Genomic DNA, 17231 nt, shown 5'->3' with positions numbered 1-17231 from the left:
TTACTCTACCGCGCAGATAATATCATCCTCGCGTACACTCCACCTGAAAGGATGATCATGAAAATCTCACACGGGGACGTTGAAATTGACAAGGTCCCGTATAGCTGTAAAGCAAATTCTAAGTTAGCTATTTAATAATAGGTTTTGTTTACTTTGCGGGGTTTAACGTTCCAAAGCGACTCAAGCTATGAGAGACGCCGTTACGGAGGACTGCGGAAATTTGGTTCTTTAACTTCAACTGGCATTGCACAGCATGCAGGCGCCTTGCATTTCGCCCCCACCGAAAAGCGGCCGCCGAGGTCGGGATTTGATCCCGCAACTTTGGGAACAGTAGTAGAGCGCCGTAACCCCTGCACCACCGCGGCGGGGCAAAAGCCAATAATTAATAATAGGCAAGACACTAATAAGCGAACTCGTTTTACTGCTAGTGACAGAAATAGACGTAGGGTATTGTTAGGCAGCATTAGGTACGCTTCGTGTCCGGACAGCAAAGATGAAGTAATACATCATATGTGCCATTACGCGTCGCAGATGACCTACTGGGTCCCCAGCATCACAATATTGTCGCCACCGGAATTGAGCCCGGAAGAGGTGCAGAACTTCGAGACGGAACCCAAGGACGAAGCGGTCTCTATTGACGTGTTTCATGTCACCAAGGTAAAACTATCTTGCTCTACTGGCAGCTTATGGCCCAAAATATATATCGCGGAATTTAAGTACTCCATGCAGCCTTATATATATATATATTGCTTTCAGCGTAATATAGAGCTGCGCGAGCGTAGCATACCTAACAGGAATTTGTGTGTGTGTGTGTGTGTTGTTGACACATTGTTCGGTGGCAAGTAATGCTCTGTTTATTAGCTCACAGGAGAACGCATCTCAAAATACATAGAACTATTAGAGTCTGCTAAGTTCGAAAACATTACAAACGTTTGCATGCGAGCACTAGACGTCGACGAGGTGGAGCAGCTGTAAGCATGCAGGATATATGAGGTTGTTTTAAGTCTAGTCTACTTTTATTAGCCATTCTACGCTTGCGTTGGCAGTTTGGAACAAAAGTGATCAACCAAAAAACACCCCTACTCCAACCCATGCGAAGTGCAATTGATTCTACCGCTCTCTTTGACCTTTAGTTGTGCATGCTGGGTGGCGCTGTGAATATTTAATGCCGTCATGACGATTGCGTGCAGGACTACGACGGCGTGGTGGCCGTCCAAAACGTGAACATGCGGATCTTTGAAAACCAGATCACCGTGCTCCTCGGCCATAACGGAGCAGGGAAGACCACGCTCCTTAACATGATCACCGGTGAGGTCCAGTTTTGTGCCTGCACTATACCACAGCATCAGGCCACGTACGGCGCTGTTACATGGTGTTTACTAACACAGCAGATTCTCTAAATGCATCGACATTAGGAGTGCCATTGCAAGGTAAATGCGGCGTCAGGTGTAACGGTGTGCACATTTGTCAAATGCTGACGTTGGCATGTGTCACAAAAAAAGGGAGAAATCCCGCTCTCCATTTGTAAGAATCCGGCAGACCGTGACTGCCATGGAAAGAACCCTCCCCTGAAATGACGTTGGAAAATTTATATTAACTAATAATGGCTACAAGAATTATTTACAAAGAGCTCAGTTGATCAGTGGTTTGCTTGTCAAAGTTGACAAACAAACAAATGTTGCGGCTTAGCTCAGCTTAGTTATAGTTATGCAACCGACAGCGTTGTTGACATTGGTTATATTGTGTTGCCAAGCCAGGTTATATTCATATAATCTCGTTTACAGAGCGGAACCTCGATTAAGCATAGTCAATCACGGTTTGCTGTGTCTTAACGCCTTTATGACTGCCTTCGAAGGCGGCCCAGCCGAAGCATTGGTTCCAGCGTGCGACTACTCCATGCCTGTCTGCTAGCCGCAAGGCACCACAATCGAGTCTAGATAACATGATCTCGAGGGCACTTTGAAGGGGAAGGTTTTAGGAGGCTATCAAGATGCGCAGCGGTGGCGGTGGAGAGAAAGGGTAGACAGCTAGCGACTGGAGGGTGTTGTTTCAGACAATGTTGTATATGTGCGGAGATATGTACAAGTACGAATAACGTTTGCCATATGTGTTAAGCAGAAGAGGAGCAACAGGTGTGCGAAGTCGAAGAAATGACCGCACCTACAAAGAAGCGCATCTCCGGCTCCTCGCGCCACCGGAGAGGCCACGGTTAGTCGGCGTGCTAACTGCGAAACTAGCTCGGTTAGGCTAGTGTTGCTTCGAAATCATGGGGAACTTTTGTTGATTGATTGATTGATTCATGGTACAACATTTATCTTCATCGGAAAAGGCGCGCCTGAGCCCGCTGATTAGAGGCTGGCAGGCAGCCCTTTGCTCCTTGCGGCCACTCCCGCCAGATGGATGGTGCTGCGCTGGTTAGCCGGGTCCGCGCCTCACAGTAGGGGCATCTCTACTTATATTTTATCCCACCCTTGGGGATCGTGGGCACTCTCAAATTGTGGTCGAGGGTCCCTCTCACCCTGCAGTGTTTTCACTGATAATTGTCCTTTAGTCCGGTAGCGTGTGAAACGCCCGGAGCGGGCCAATGAAGATATTCTTCTGTAGCTACCTTCAAGCCACAGCTTCACTTTTATTTAGGCCAACATTTAACGGGGGTACCAGTCTGCGTACCAGTTTATAATGGTCGATGATATATATCCCCATAGCTTTGCAGGCGCTCGTCGTACGCCCCGTGTGCGAGGAGCTGGGCTGCACCTCGGGAAGTGAGAGCTCGGGCTAGCTCGTGAGCCGCCTCGTTACTAGGGACGGTAGAAGGCGCGGCTGTTTAAAATGATTGAATTTTCCTATTTAGTGTCCTTCGAGTGATGATTTTGGCCGCTTCAAGCGACATCCGCCCCTCTCCGAAATTTGGGCAGCAGTTTTGCTGTGGATAATTATGAATTTAACTTCCGTCTCTACTACAGCGAGCGCTATAGAAGTTTCCCCGCCGTCTCTAAGTTGAAGTGTCTGATGGCTGCCGCAGATACCAGCGCCCTGCGGCCATCGACTACCGAGGTTACCGCCGCATCTGTTCTTTCACTCGCCGCATCGACATTGCTTCCTTCGCTTTCATATTTTTCGAACCTTCGCTCTAGAGGTCTGGCTCGTTCGGCCCTTGTTTCAACGTTAAAATGTTGATAACATTTCTAGAGAAGGAGGGGAAAGGTATTCCTGCTTTCCCTACTAATTTCAACTTTCTTTTTGGATCCCTCTGTCTGGGTTTAGTCCTATAGTTTTGCAAGGTTCACCCTGAAGATTCGGACTGCCGCCACCGTTTCCACCCACTTGTTGTGAACATCCAATTCGAGCTGCGGCTCGTTATGGGTGACCATTGGCAATCCAAGCTCATTCGTACGCATCTCGGGATCAGGGAGTTCAATTTCTCCTTTTCTATGGTCTTGATGATGAAAGATACGGGCGTCGCGTAACCTAGGAGTAACCGGTCTGACCCGGCAATCAAAAGCACTGGAAGGTTGTTATTCCACCTTCTCATCTCAAATTAACAACCTGAATTCATAGCTGCTCTCGAATTTCCATTATCATGATCTTGTTAAGTCGTGCACACCTTCGAAGTATCAGTGTCCGGCCATAAAGCTGTCAGTCATCCCCTGCTAGCGCCATGCCCATGATTTTTTCTTTACAACGCCAACTCAAACAGCTGATTTTCGTTTGGGACGGCAGTCGGCAAATACAATGTAGACAACAAACGTTTAAGTTAAAGTGAAGGGTTCAGTACAAGCGATTCATTTCAGAAAACACCCAAAGGTACCGCATCGTCATCGCATAACGAAAATTACAACCCTGGTTTTTTTCTTCACCAATATGTCCAGCTGAAAGGAAAATATGGCTCCATCAAGGTGCTCGTAGTGTAGAGTGAATTTTGCATTTTCCAACCTGTCAGCTTAACGAAATGACCAGGAAATTTCAGACCTCGTTTTATTAGTAAAAATTCTCACATCGCAGCAATTGTTTTTTGTTTTTTTTACTTGACAATAATGGTTTAATCTACACGATACATATACATTTAAAGGGTAAAAAGCAGACCTTTAGACGAAGAAATCTAAAAACATTCTCATCATATTGTATCTATACTTCCGTCCTGCACCTGGGCAAGTCCGTGCTCTGCATACTTACTGTAATGCTTTTGTAACTGAAGGCTACTTTTACCTTGATTCCTTCATCAGCAAAATGATGTACATATGAAGCAATTTGGGTACATGATCTGATCAGCATGTATGTACATATGAAGCAATTTGGGCGCATGATCTGATCAGCATGTATCATTGGCTTTACAACCATAAAGTCATCTGTTTACACAATATGGAGTTAATGCTTTGATATCAAAGTTATCTATTCATATGTTCATACCGAAAACGGTTATTTTTGGATCAAGAGAAAGCACGTGAAAAGAAAAGCGGCCTATTGGGCGAGAAAGATGCATAAGCGAAGCGAAGCAGCCCATTCTCCGAGCTTTTGGAGCATCGAGAATATAGATAGTTAAGAATGATTCGTCAGTAAGAAAGGTGGCATAAAATTCTGTTTACCAACTGAACTTTGCGCTCCTGTTGTGAGAATCAGGCGGCATATCGGGTTAACCTACACTAGCAAATGTGTCTCTTCACAGGATTCACTGGTGCTAGTGCGGGCACCGTGGTGATCGGTGGCTACGACATATTGACATGCACCAAGGACGCTCGCGAGAGCATCGGTTTCTGCGCCCAGCACAACATCCTATTCGACGACCTCACAGTCGAAGAACACCTGCTATTTTTCGCCGTGGTAAGGTTTGCTATATTACATATCAAGCATAAATAATTCAATGCAGCCATGGTTAATTTTCAAATGTTTCGGCGACGCTCGCTGAAAAAAGTGGCGCAAATGGAAAGGCCTAGGAGCCTCTCGTAGCAAGCTCAGTCGATTAAGCAATCCCGGCCGTCACGCTGCGCCTCTTTATCCCCGTCGACACAGGCGAGAAGTCATGGTGGTCCCCACATGCATCTCACCGTACGCACCCGTTAACTCCTCACATCGCGTCCTTGAGAAGGCCACGCGTGCAGACCACGGCTTCTAGAGAATTCCAGGTCTCTCTAGCGGGCCGAGGAGAGGAGCATAGATCGCAAGAGCTGCGGTGTTCGTGCTCTCTCCAAACATCGGTTTTCGCGTGACGATCATCGGTTCTGAACGAAGTCCGGGACAGTGGTAGCCGGCAGGCTCCACCTTAGCGAAGTCATGAAAAGAGAGCTATGAGCTCGTGTGTTAGCGTGCCAGCTCGTAGAGGTGCGCTTTGTTTTCAGTCAGCTTCATTTATACAAGTGTAGTCGCCTCTCTGTCTCGTTTGTAAATAGTCTCTGTACTCTGTGTATTATTGTAAATAAGTTACTCCGTCTGTTAGAGCAAGTTAGTCATCCTTAGTCTATTTCTGTGTGAACGACACGTCGCCCGCCTAATCGACAGGCACCTCTGTAAGGTGATGAAGTGATGAAAGGAGAATACAAAGAACCTGACTTTGATAAATCTATGCTGACATTGTACCGGAATGTTCATGTACAATTTTGCGGCTCACCTATTTTGTGTGGACACTATTACTGCTTCCCGAGACAATTAAAACATGTACATATATCCATCATTTGCCATGAAAAGCAGTCTTGCAGAAATGTAGGACTATTGGTTGTGTCTTCTAGTGATCATCGAGTTCAAAACTAGTAGGTGAGGCTAGCGACTAATCATTCCTCATAGGTGTGGAAACCTTTCTTAAAGTTTCTAGCGAACGGTTTGCAACACAAGCTGCGTGAAAGTCATAAAAATTACGAGGGTTCAATGCTGCTGAACCAAATATTGAGCGAAAGCATTAGCTGCGGATGACCGAGCGTTCTTTTTCTTCTTCCTCAGCCTACATATAAAGCTCCGCTTTAACCAAACTGTGTAAACGTGCCTTAGTGGCCTATAGGGGTAACGGGAATGTCAGGGTCCTAGCAGGCTGATTCTGTTATAACCGTCCCATGTGAAACGAGAGACCCAAGTTGGCAGCTCCTGCCGACCGCTTGAGTTGGTAGCCCAGCTCTCACCCTAGTGTCACGTGGGTAAGACATGGCTACCAGCCATGCTACGCTGAAGGCTCGAAACCTAGAGTAGTATTGCTTTCGCAATAAAAAAAAATGCCTGGGAACAGACGCAGTTGCTTAGAGCTCAGCATGCTTGTCTCATTTTAGAACACATAGTTTATTCGCCCGTTCAGCACATAATAATTCATAAATTAAATAAAGGGAGAGGAGTAGATTCGCTTTCGTGAGAGAGTAGAGAGATAGAGATATTCTCTTCTTGCGGAGAGAGAGAGAAAAAAAACCACATTGACTCTCTCTCTCTCTCTCTCTCGGGGTATCATGGGCGTTCGAAGCATCGCAGCAAAGTGGCCACAATGCCGTTTCCTTGCTGCACGTACGGTTATTAAGGGCTCTCTTAAGACTTTTATTGCGAAAGCAATACTACGCTAGGTAGAACCATTTTTTAGCGTGACCTGGGCTCCGTGCACCGCCGCGTCGCGCGCCGCTCAGCCACAGCTGGCACGCCGTCGCCGTGGCAATGCCGTGGGGGGGTGGTGGTGGTGGTGGTGGTGACTATGGTTTATTTTTGGGGAGGGGGTACTGGTCACGTCTTATGTTAGCCATCTTTGTGGCATCACTCTTGGTGACCAGGGGGAAGGGGAAGTTGGGATTAGGGGAAGGTTGGGGAGGGGAAGGTTGCTGGCGCCGCCTATGTCGCCGCCATTTCCGCACGAAGCACTATAGGCCCATGCAGGCCTACAGAACAGAGCTGAGGCCAGACTCCTCCAGATAAATCAGGAGGAGCCGGTGAGCAGAAAGTTGGTTCCGAGCTGGGAAGAGCAATTGCCCTTCCGTATCAGCAGGGAGACCAAGATTCCGATAGCCATTCAGAAGTTTCTGGCGATGGCCAGCGGAGGCTGGACACACGAGGAGCAAGTGTCCCAGTGTGCCAGTATTGCCGCAAGAGGGACAGGCTGGGCTGGGAGCTCGGCCACAGGCATACATGCGGGACGGAGTCCACGTGCAGCCTATTCGAAGTCGTAGGAGGAGGGATTTGTCCTTCCGTGAAAGTTTGTCAGAGAGCCGTTGGAGATGTTCACCAGCGGCAATACGACGGTCAGGATGGAAAGACCTTATCGACCTTCTCAAGAGGGGTCTTGAAAAGTCAAAAGGTGTGACAGCCTCAGTGACTGGGGCGCCGTTGTCGTGCGCCGCTTTGGCCAAGGCATCCGCCTCTTCATTGCCCTGGACTCCAGTATGTCCTGGAACCCAATGTAGGGCCAGTTGATACCCCGAGTCCTGAAGGGCTAGGAGACGGGCTCGGAGAATGTTCACCGAGAGGTTGGTGCCGTGGTAGATAGTCAGGAGCTGCAGAGCAGATCTAGAGTCGCACAGAACATTCACTGGTCCAGGAGGGACACTGGAAGCGATGAACTGTGCGGCTAGGTGTAGACCGGCCAGCTCAGCAGCTGTTGAACTGGCAGGGAATGACAGGCGGCAGGACCTAGACTGGTCTAGCTGCGGTGCCGTCATAGCAGCAGCTGCTTGGAAGGTAGCGGGTCGAACCGAGCCATCCGTAAAGAGGAGTGTAGATCCTCTACACTCCTCAAGGAGGGCTGCAGTTGTCTGCTGGAAGGCAGCTGCAGGGGTGTGACGTTTGGTGTGACCATCCGTATCCAAAAAGATAGGAATTGGGGGTCGACTGGGTGGAGGGGGTAGGACTGAGAAACCTGGGACAGGACCGATGATTTCTCTGTACACTGTATACAGCTTACCCATACGAGAATGGGATTTGCTGTGCAGCCGTGCTAGGAGTGAGGCACCATCTGGAGCATGGCTGAGACGATCAATGTGGGTCAGTCCCCTCTGGGCGAGGAGAAGATCCAGTGGGTAGATACCAGCTTCCGCAAGGGTAGCGGGAATCTGTGAGGATTGAGGGACTCTGAGGAATCTTCTAATCCAGCGCCTTCGAATCGTGTCGAGACGAATGACTCGAGACGACCGAAGGGAGACGAAGGGAAGGGCATAAAGGATGACCGAAGTCGCCGCTGCCTCGAAGAGCTTGATTGCCCAAGTGGAAGAGCAACCATTGCCATTTGCAAGGAGACGCTGGACTGCTCTTCCCACACGATCAAGATGGGGAATGAGGGCTTTGTCAGCTGGGATCCAGGTGAGACGGTCGTCAATTGTGAGACCTAGGTATCTCACCTGGCGTTTCCATGGAAGAGGGGTTCCGTCAATATGCAAAGTTGCAAGACGGCGGGAACTCCGTGCTCCTCTGGGATGGTAGACGAGGGCCTCAGACTTAGTAGCCGAGAGGGTCAATCCCTTAGATGATAGGAAGTACTGGACGCCGTCCAGTGCCTGTTGCATAGCCTTCCTAGCGGAGACAATACGTCTCTTTGGAGCTCGGATCCAGAGGGCTATGTCATCTGCATAGATGGAGCAGGAAACTTTGTGGATTCTGATCTGCTGAACGAACTTCGGCAGGTCAGCTAGGACGAGGTTGAACAGCCAAGGACTGAGGACTGATCCTTGGGGAACCCCAGATGTAACAGGACGAGGAGAGCTAAGTGTTTGCCCAACTCTAACTTGGAAGGTGCGATTGGAGAGGAATGCCGAGACAAAGCGACGCAGTTTCCCAGTCACTCCAAGGGCGAAGCAATTCGATCCCGTTCGCTCACTCGTTCCTCACTCGTTCCTCTCTCGTCCTTGCACTCGTTCTTTTCCTCTAGGTGGCGTTGATTCGCTCCGCGGCGGTTCTACGGGGGATGGAGGATGTTGTTCTTGATGATGATGAAGAAAGGGGAACTCGACGCGTTGAACTGTCTCCTCGAGCTTGAGGGAATCACTGTCGTTGCGCCGAGGGTGCGAAGAGGGGAATAACGTAAAGGAATGTGATAAGGGTCCGGGTGGCGAGGTGATAAGTACCAGGGGGGAGTGGGGGAGAGACGTGTGCTCCGTGGGCAGAGGAGACGAGGGGACGCTTCGCGGATATAAGCTCGCTTCGCCTACAGTTGCAGGTATTCCACGGCAGCACGATATTGTTACGTGCTTTGTACGCACGGGGGGTTTATTTACAGGGATCGGTACAAAGAGGCGAAGCGTACAAACGTTCCTCTGCCCTTGCTCTTTCTTCTTCTTCACCGATCTACCCGACCGCTCTTTTTCATCTTCCGTCGACGTTCTACGAAGGCGCGTGACAATATTACTGTGGGGAAGGGGTGGCTGCTCCTGGCCCTACGGAGCTGGGATTGGTAGGTTACCGCCGCTTGCTGCGGGGTGTATAGCCTGCCACCGGATTTCTATCTGTTGTAGGCGGTCATTGCACCCGATACCATTTCGGTTGTGGACGACGGCTGTTGCGACGCGCATTTTATTCTCCCTCTTCTTTTTCTTCTCTGTCTTCTCTTCTGTCCGCATGAGGCAGTGGAGGTGGCTCAGCTACAGAGCCTGTAGCAGGCCCGTGCATTTTCTTTTCCTTGTCCCTTCAGTCACAACAACAACAACAATCAACCTGCCATGCATTAGAATTCACGTTAGCTTTGTGCCAAGAGCAGGAGCTACTAACTAGGGTTGCTCCTTTCATATGGGAGGGGGATATCAAGAATCAGCCTGGTAGAACCGTTTGCATTCTCGTTACCCCTACGACACGCAGGCACGTCCATACGGCTTGGTTGAAGCGTGACTTTATATGTGGACTGATAGCTTATGCTCTCGCATCATACCATTAAATGATGAGCTTAATTATCCCCGGTAATGTAGCACCTTACATTGATAGGGCGTGATAGGAGAATAATGTAGCAGGCAAAAGAAGCTTTCGCCGTTGCTTCCGCAATTCAACTAGGGCAACCAGAGCTAAACTCCAACTAATTTTTGTTTTTATATTAGGGATATTAACGGTACACGTTAGCAGGGCATTAGTCACCGAAATATTAGCTTCTCCAGCCCACAAAGCGTCACCTTTTCTGTTTCCAGTTGAAGGGCACCCCTTATAGCGCGGTGCGCCTGGAAGTGGTCACAATGCTCCACGACGTTGGTCTCATAAATTGCCGCTCGGAACTAGCTGTCAACCTGTCCCTTGGTCTACAGCGGCGGCTCTGCACGGCTCTAGCAATCATTTCCAAGCCAAAGGCGAGTGCGAAGAGCATTCTTTCTACAGCGTTATTTAAAAAGAAGCAATCAGATACACATCCCTCATGTTATGATAAGATTTTCGTATTGACTGTTTTAACGCCGCTAGAATTCAGGGTCAGCAAATGTTGCATACGAAAGGTGAAAGTTTTGTGACGATGCTACAGACATATAATACTACTACTATAACAAAAAGAACACCTTAGAAAAGCATGTGGGGCTTCGTGCTAGTCTTGTCACTTAAAAATGAATCAAGGTGCGCCAGAATTACTTTAACATTTCACTAATGTCCCTCAATTTTCAAAGATTTGGTTAAATGCAAGCGAAAAGTCCTGTAAGAGTGTGAGGGCTAACTCTTTCGTTACCAAGCCACTGTGATTCGATCACCGGCGATCTAAAAACTCGAAGTTCGAACTTCGCGCCCCCAGTGCCGTAACGGAACTAGCCGCGCCGTCTAGTTTGCACTTCAGATACTATATTCTTGTTTTCGGCGTCTTTTCTTTTTCATTCTTTTCTTGCGTGGCGGCTATTTTTCAAACGCCTTTGGAATTCAGGTTGCGGCGTGGAATGCTTCCAATGTGGCATCACACTCAGTAATAGCGCTCGTTCGCAAAAAAAATCTGTTTCGGGTAAATTTGTTGCATCTGGAGCAGAGTTGTTGGTTGCTATTAGCAGCAGCGGCTCAGAAGACTATGTTGGATCCTCGAATTTTGATGGCAATCTTACAGCTCAGGCACAACAGCCCGGAACATTGGCTACGCGTGCGTGCGTTTTGATTTCTGCTATTATATGTTTCTTCTTCCTTGCAGCTCGTTTACTGCAAGAAAATATGTCATGATCGACATTTTTGTTATCTGTAGTGCCTCACAACAAATGGGGAGACGTCTTTCAGCCATCGCAAATAATTTTGTTTTGGCGGAGTATAACTCGAGGGATCGACCTTAGATTGTCATTCCGTAGCAGATCTTCTGGCTGCTATTGAGCATCATTATAAGGTTCGCCAACGCAGCCGACTTCAGACTGTTTTTGTCTGCGGTAGTTCGGAATTTCACATGACTGTACACCAACAAGTATGCAGTTACATTTACCGAGCAAATTTTCGATTGCTCATTTTTCCAAATAGGTATGCATGATTATTCGGTCTTTTTCGCGGCACCACGTTATGTATATTGTGAGCCTTCATCTTCTTCCTCTTGTACATACCATCATCATCGTCCCGCGGCGCCGGCTCCGGCACGCGCTTGGGTTTTGTCCATCGGAATAAACGCCACACACGGCATCCCTTGCCTTGCCGTCTCACCTTGCCGTCTAGACCTGGCCTTCTTCCACAAGACGGTAAACAGTGACCGAAACGTAGCTCCAGCGAGAGGCAGGGCATAAAACAGATAGGGGATCAAGTCTCACCTCCACCACTTGTGGAAGAAGGCCAGGTTGAGACGGCAAGATCGAGACGGCAAGGCAAGGGATGCCGTGTCTGACGTTTATTCAGATGGACAAAACCCAAGCGCGTGCCAGAGCCGGCGCCGCGGGACGATGATGATGGTATGTACAAGAGGAAGAAGATGATCATGGTATGTACAAATGAAAGAAGATCTATGGAGGGCTCACAATATATACTTCATGGAGCTAAAATATATGAGCACCTGAAATTTCGTAGTCATTGTGACTCATTGCTCGATTTTTCGGACTTGATTCCCCTGACGCTCTCTGAGGATGCTTCATCGCAGTAATTGTGAGACTATGCGGTGAAGCATCCATTAAACGCGGCGGTTACGTACTGGCATGTTCGCGTTCGCGTCTGGACCTTGTCGAAGGCCTCGCGTCCGTCCGCAACTTGTCTGCCGCAATACGGGCTCTGAATTCTTTGTGAATGGACTTTCGTTAAACGAAAAGGTCTGCATATTTTATTTCATTTCATCGCGTTCTGTCTTTAATTTGCCTATCAAGAGTTCTTCAGAAATGTTAGGGTGGCTATATTTTTTATTCTTTAATTTTTTCCGGCGCTATCGAAAGCGATCTCAGTTATAAAGAAGAATGGTTTAAATTCTAAAATTCGCCTCAGTAAAGAATTCTACTTTTAGCTTTTTTTTTAAGTGGCAAAATTTGTTTGAAATCAAAGGCTGATGATATTAGCCTGTTTAAGGTAGTATGAGGAAATTATTTGTACATCAAAACGCATTTGTGTTATAATATTTGAGTTTGCTGGCCAGTTGAAGAAAGATTTAAAACATTTTCTTTATTCTGGAATTTATTTTACTACTTTTTCAACAATTATTATCTTGTAAATTATATTTTTTTTATTCCCAGCCAACTAATTTTGTGCTTCTTTGTTTTTTTTCTAATTTTTGCCCTGAGTATTTGCATTAGAAGAATTTTTTTTAGAATGTTCCTTCTATTTCCAACAATGTTATGCATTTTACCTAATTGTATCTCGTACAATTTCAGCAAAATTTTGTTAGAAACCTACAAAAAAAGGCCATTTTCCCGCTGGTAATGAAAGAGCTAATTGGCCATCTTTGTTTGAACTATATATATGACTAAGGTTAACTACAAATCCGCACCAACCCGAGAACTTGAGCGTTTGAATGATCACGTGAATGCCACCTATTTAAAGCACAGACGGTGAAGTTTACCGGACACATGTGTTGGGGACCGAATGTATTGCAACCTCAGCATGGGAACAAAAAACATGGTACGAGCTTCATGTGCGGTGCATGTAATCCCCTTCTTGTTGCTCTCACTTTAGACGATTGCAGCACGAGACAATGGCGAAATGCTTTTTTGCTTCGCATCTGTACCCCATAATCGTGTGCGTCTTACTGAGCGTGTGTTTTGGGCCGTATAAATGATAATTTACTTTCTGTCTAGGTAATCATCTTGGACGAGCCGACAGCCAACATGGATCCAGAGGGCCGACGCGAAATGTGGGAACTGCTTCTCAAGATCCGCCGGAGCTGTGCAATATTTCTCACTACACAACACCTGGATGAAGCGGACGTGTTGGGAGATCGCATAGCCGTAATGGCCAGCGCTCGTATCCGGTTAGTGCCAAACAAGGGTGTGGTGGGGTTGTTTCGCGGAGAAGACTTTGCCCATCTAAGAGGCTCATATAACCTGGATTATCCTTAACACAGAGACTGAGTCGATTCCAAATGCTGGAACGCGCTTCTAGCTGCTGCCGCATCAACCGCCGGCGTCGGACGGCATTCTATGCTCTATCTGTGTAGTTCCTTGCAGCACTACCGATGCTACGATGAGTGCAGAGGCGACGGCATGTCGCTGCGGAGTGTAGTGCCAGTATTAAGTGGCCGTAAAGCATACGGGATTATATGTGCTCTGAAGCGCATATTCGCGAAACGCTATTTATAACCAAAACTTGTTCGATTTATATACGTTATTTACAGAGTTTAACTTTCGCGACTCTTCAATATGGTGAAATCGCGTTTTGAACACTCCGGCGCACTTCGAAGCAGGCCGTTTTAATTTGTAGTCAGCTCATCGTTTTGTAGCGAAAGCTACATTAGCCGCGATCATCGCGATGCAACGATTTCGCCGTGGCACCAATTTCCACCGCGGTTGCACCGCTCTTACCGGCGCTGCCTAGCAACCACCTCCTCGCCATTTAGCCTGTGTGCAATCATATAAACAGCATTTCGCAGTGTGTAAGGCAGGACACTAGTGCGTATGCATGGAAACGGGAGAGGAGCAACAGGTGCACTGTGCATGACATCAGAGCGCACTGCAGCAGCAAAGAGAGAATGGGCGTAAGATGGCGAAGAGAGCAGAGGAGGCGCTCGGGAGGAGAAGCCGTGCGCCGCGCCATTTGGCCTGCAGCCGGGGAGGTAGGAAGGCAGATAGCAGCTCACGCGCGTAGCAGCGCTGTATAAAATGCGGTTGCTTCGTCGGCGCCGCCGTGTTTGGAGCCATGGAAAGCGAGTCGGAAAGGTTTAAACAAGCCATGGTATTGCATTGGGACCAAGCGACCAAGCCAGGCCACCACACTGGCCTGGACGGACAATCAAGATTACCCAGGCTAACCAAGCTATGCCTTAACTTTCGCTACTCATATCCTGGTATAACCGAGCTAAGCCCCAGCCAATTTTTACTTGGCTATTAACAACACCTTTTTCGCAGTAATGACGTCCTATCTGATAATGACAACACACCCGGCCCTACGTGACGTCACCATGGTAGTAATGAAGTCACCATGACTAAACGTGACGTCTTGGCCGGGGAGGATAGGGGAGGAGGTTATGTCTCCTTGTCTAACACCTTTCATTATGAGAATCTGCTACTTTCTTTATGGAGATTTATGGTTGCTGTACAGTTACCGTAGATATCTTCCAGTACTTTAACATACGGCTCGTCTACACCCTGATTTCGCAATGCCTGTATGGCTGCCGATGTTTCTGCCGATGGTGGCACAAGTCTAACTTCCACCGCCGCACGTTTTCTTTGTTTTAACATACGTATTTGTAAAAATTAATAATACAGACAGTATTTTATAAAAGTTAAAAAAGTGCCATTTTTGGGAAGTGCGCATATGTGTATATATGCTCCTGTAAAATAGTAGTTTGGCGACGGGGGCGCAAGGGGCGCCACGATTAACGACCTATTCTTTAGCCATGCTGTAGAGGTTTAGGCGGCCATACGCCCATACCTAACCGGAAAATACCGAACCTTGTAATGTGTAACGGGTACGCGTATTCCAAACTACCCGCATTTTTGTGAACAAAACACACGCACTCCATTGATGCAGAACTGATGATTGGAGTGCTACACTTTTAGTCAACTGGCCACATGGAGGCCTCGTTAACAATGTGCTCACTGGCGCCGAGGAAACAGTGATCATTCTGGGCAGCCATCTAGCTATATATGATAACGAGTTTCGATTCAACATAAAGCGCGAAATGATGTACAAAGGCTCCTAGATGCAAGGTATGTTAAAGAAACAGAGCCTAATCGTCTGGCGGCAATATTTTTTTAATATTATTTTTGTTTTATTTATACCTTACTATTGTTTTGTATCTTTGTTCTATCTATTTATACTGAATACTGTCAACCCACTGGCAGTTTTAACAGGACGGAAATTCGGTACAAACGTATATCAGGATAAAACACAAAACAGCCCTAAATATTTCGAATTCAGAATGCATTTTTCAATGGAAACTTCAACGAAAAATAATGCGAATACAGTGTCACACTTCATTACACAGTTAAATTCAGAAGATGTCTGACACCTGATAACATGACCATACTAAGAGATTAGGCATGTCTCAAATATCATCAAATAGAAATAGATGCCTTGAGGAAATAATACAGCAATGAACAGGAAGCTAATAAGTTAGGCTGACTTTTGAAATATGCGATAATTACCGGCAGTGATTTTCTATGAGATTTGCAGAGGTATCGTGTGATGTTCTACTACTAATGAAATGATCAATTAGGGGTATTCCACTCTCTTACTGCAACGGGGGCAATGTATTACTCTAAGCAATCAGCGCGGAATAAGTAATAGTTTAGTGTTTCAGTGTTGATGCCGAGTCTGTCGCGCCACTGAAGTCACAATGTGCTTAGTTTCATTACGATTAAGCTGATTGTGGAGTAATTGATAAAATAGCTTTAAATATATACAGCGGAGTAACTGATACTCTGCTGTACATGCCATTTTGTTTCGTTCATTTGGTTTAATGTCCAAACCATGCTCTATAGATATACTACGTCATTAAAGTGAGCATACGTGCTGTGGCAGATATCTTTTTGATTTGTTTTGGTCTATGCTGTTTTCCGTCCAGAAACAACTCAGGCTAGAAGAGATGGAGTAGCGGGAGGCTACTGAAATTTAGACCACCTGCGGTTATTGAACTTTCACTGACGTCGCACACTACACGAGCGCTTTTATATCTGTGACGGCGCTATTCCGGTTTATGAAAGTGCGTGCAAGTTTTTCAGAAAACTGGGGATGACTTTGAGGTTTCGACTCGCGTAGTATTCGCTACGAGGTTATAGGTAAAGAAATGCTTGATTTTGGACAATGATAAGTGACTTGTGATAACTGCCTGGAATGGTAATAGGAAGCTCAATATAATGTGTGGATCAACATGCGGTAGAACTCATTGCCGCAGATTTACAGTTGCAGGTCAGCGTAACGTCTGAATCCAAAGTCCTTCACACTCTTAAAAATTTCTAAGCATCCTCCTTATTTTTTCTTCTCTCGGTACCACGTTCCCTTCTCTTAAGTTGCGATTTAAGTGTCAACGAAGTGTGACAGTTACTGCGCCTTTTGTTTCCTGCAAACATATAGCCTGAAGGCATTGCTAAATGCCTCCCGCTGTGAAGAATTAAACGCTATGCTATAGACGTCGTCTGGTTAAAAGTGCTATGCAGCACGTCTTTTGCAACTATAGCTGAGATTACCAAAATAGCTGGAAATAGAACGAAATTAATAATAAAAAGCAATAAATCCGGTGACATCTACCGAAGATACCAGCAGCCGATTTTGCTTATAATAGCATGGCAGCTCCGCTACAAGTATGGCGGCATCTTTGGCTCTGTGGTTTTTTGTTTTGAAAGCTTTTAAAAAGCTTCCAAGAAAAACTAAAGAATAAATTAGCCTTAATATTACAGAAAGAGATAATATAGGCTGTCTTAAGCTGATATGAATAAATATACTTGTTTCTCTGATGTGGCATGGTCATAAAATCTAGTACATTCACCTTAGCCGCTCATAACAGATGAAATGTTTCTTGGATGGTAGTCTATTCCTTCAAGACTGCTGAATATACTTTCCATGGCGCATATATAATTGATACATTTAGAGCCAACGCCTTGATAATTGATGTCAGCCTATATTTGTTGGGAAGGACGTCTCATTTTAGCCTTAAATGTTTGCGAACTGTGTTTAACACAATGGTGTTGAGTTAAACGTGGATGTCCACACAAACACGATAAAATCCCATTCACAAGATGCAGTACGCAGAGGAAACTTTATTCCCGTTAACGGTCGGAAAAGCTTCC

General features: G+C 46.6%; 1 protein-coding gene across 1 annotated transcript in view; it reads left to right on the top strand.

Moving 5' to 3' along the window:
- Positions 1-17231, top strand: part of LOC146199652 (phospholipid-transporting ATPase ABCA3-like) — an 86669-nt gene that overhangs the window by 14841 nt on the left and 54597 nt on the right. The window contains exons 6-10 of the mRNA XM_084592166.1: positions 532-657; positions 1191-1308; positions 4664-4818; positions 10059-10214; positions 13083-13255. Coding sequence (XP_084448292.1) covers positions 532-657; positions 1191-1308; positions 4664-4818; positions 10059-10214; positions 13083-13255 — 728 coding nt within the window. The remainder of the gene's footprint in view (positions 1-531; positions 658-1190; positions 1309-4663; positions 4819-10058; positions 10215-13082; positions 13256-17231) is intronic.

The sequence above is a fragment of the Amblyomma maculatum genome, chromosome 2 (genome assembly GCF_055883805.1).
Source record: "Amblyomma maculatum isolate TAMU_Amacu chromosome 2, ASM5588380v1, whole genome shotgun sequence".
Classification (NCBI taxonomy): domain Eukaryota; kingdom Metazoa; phylum Arthropoda; class Arachnida; order Ixodida; family Ixodidae; genus Amblyomma; species Amblyomma maculatum.
The sequence above is the reverse complement of the archived record's forward strand: the minus strand, read 5'-3'. Positions and strand labels throughout refer to the sequence as shown.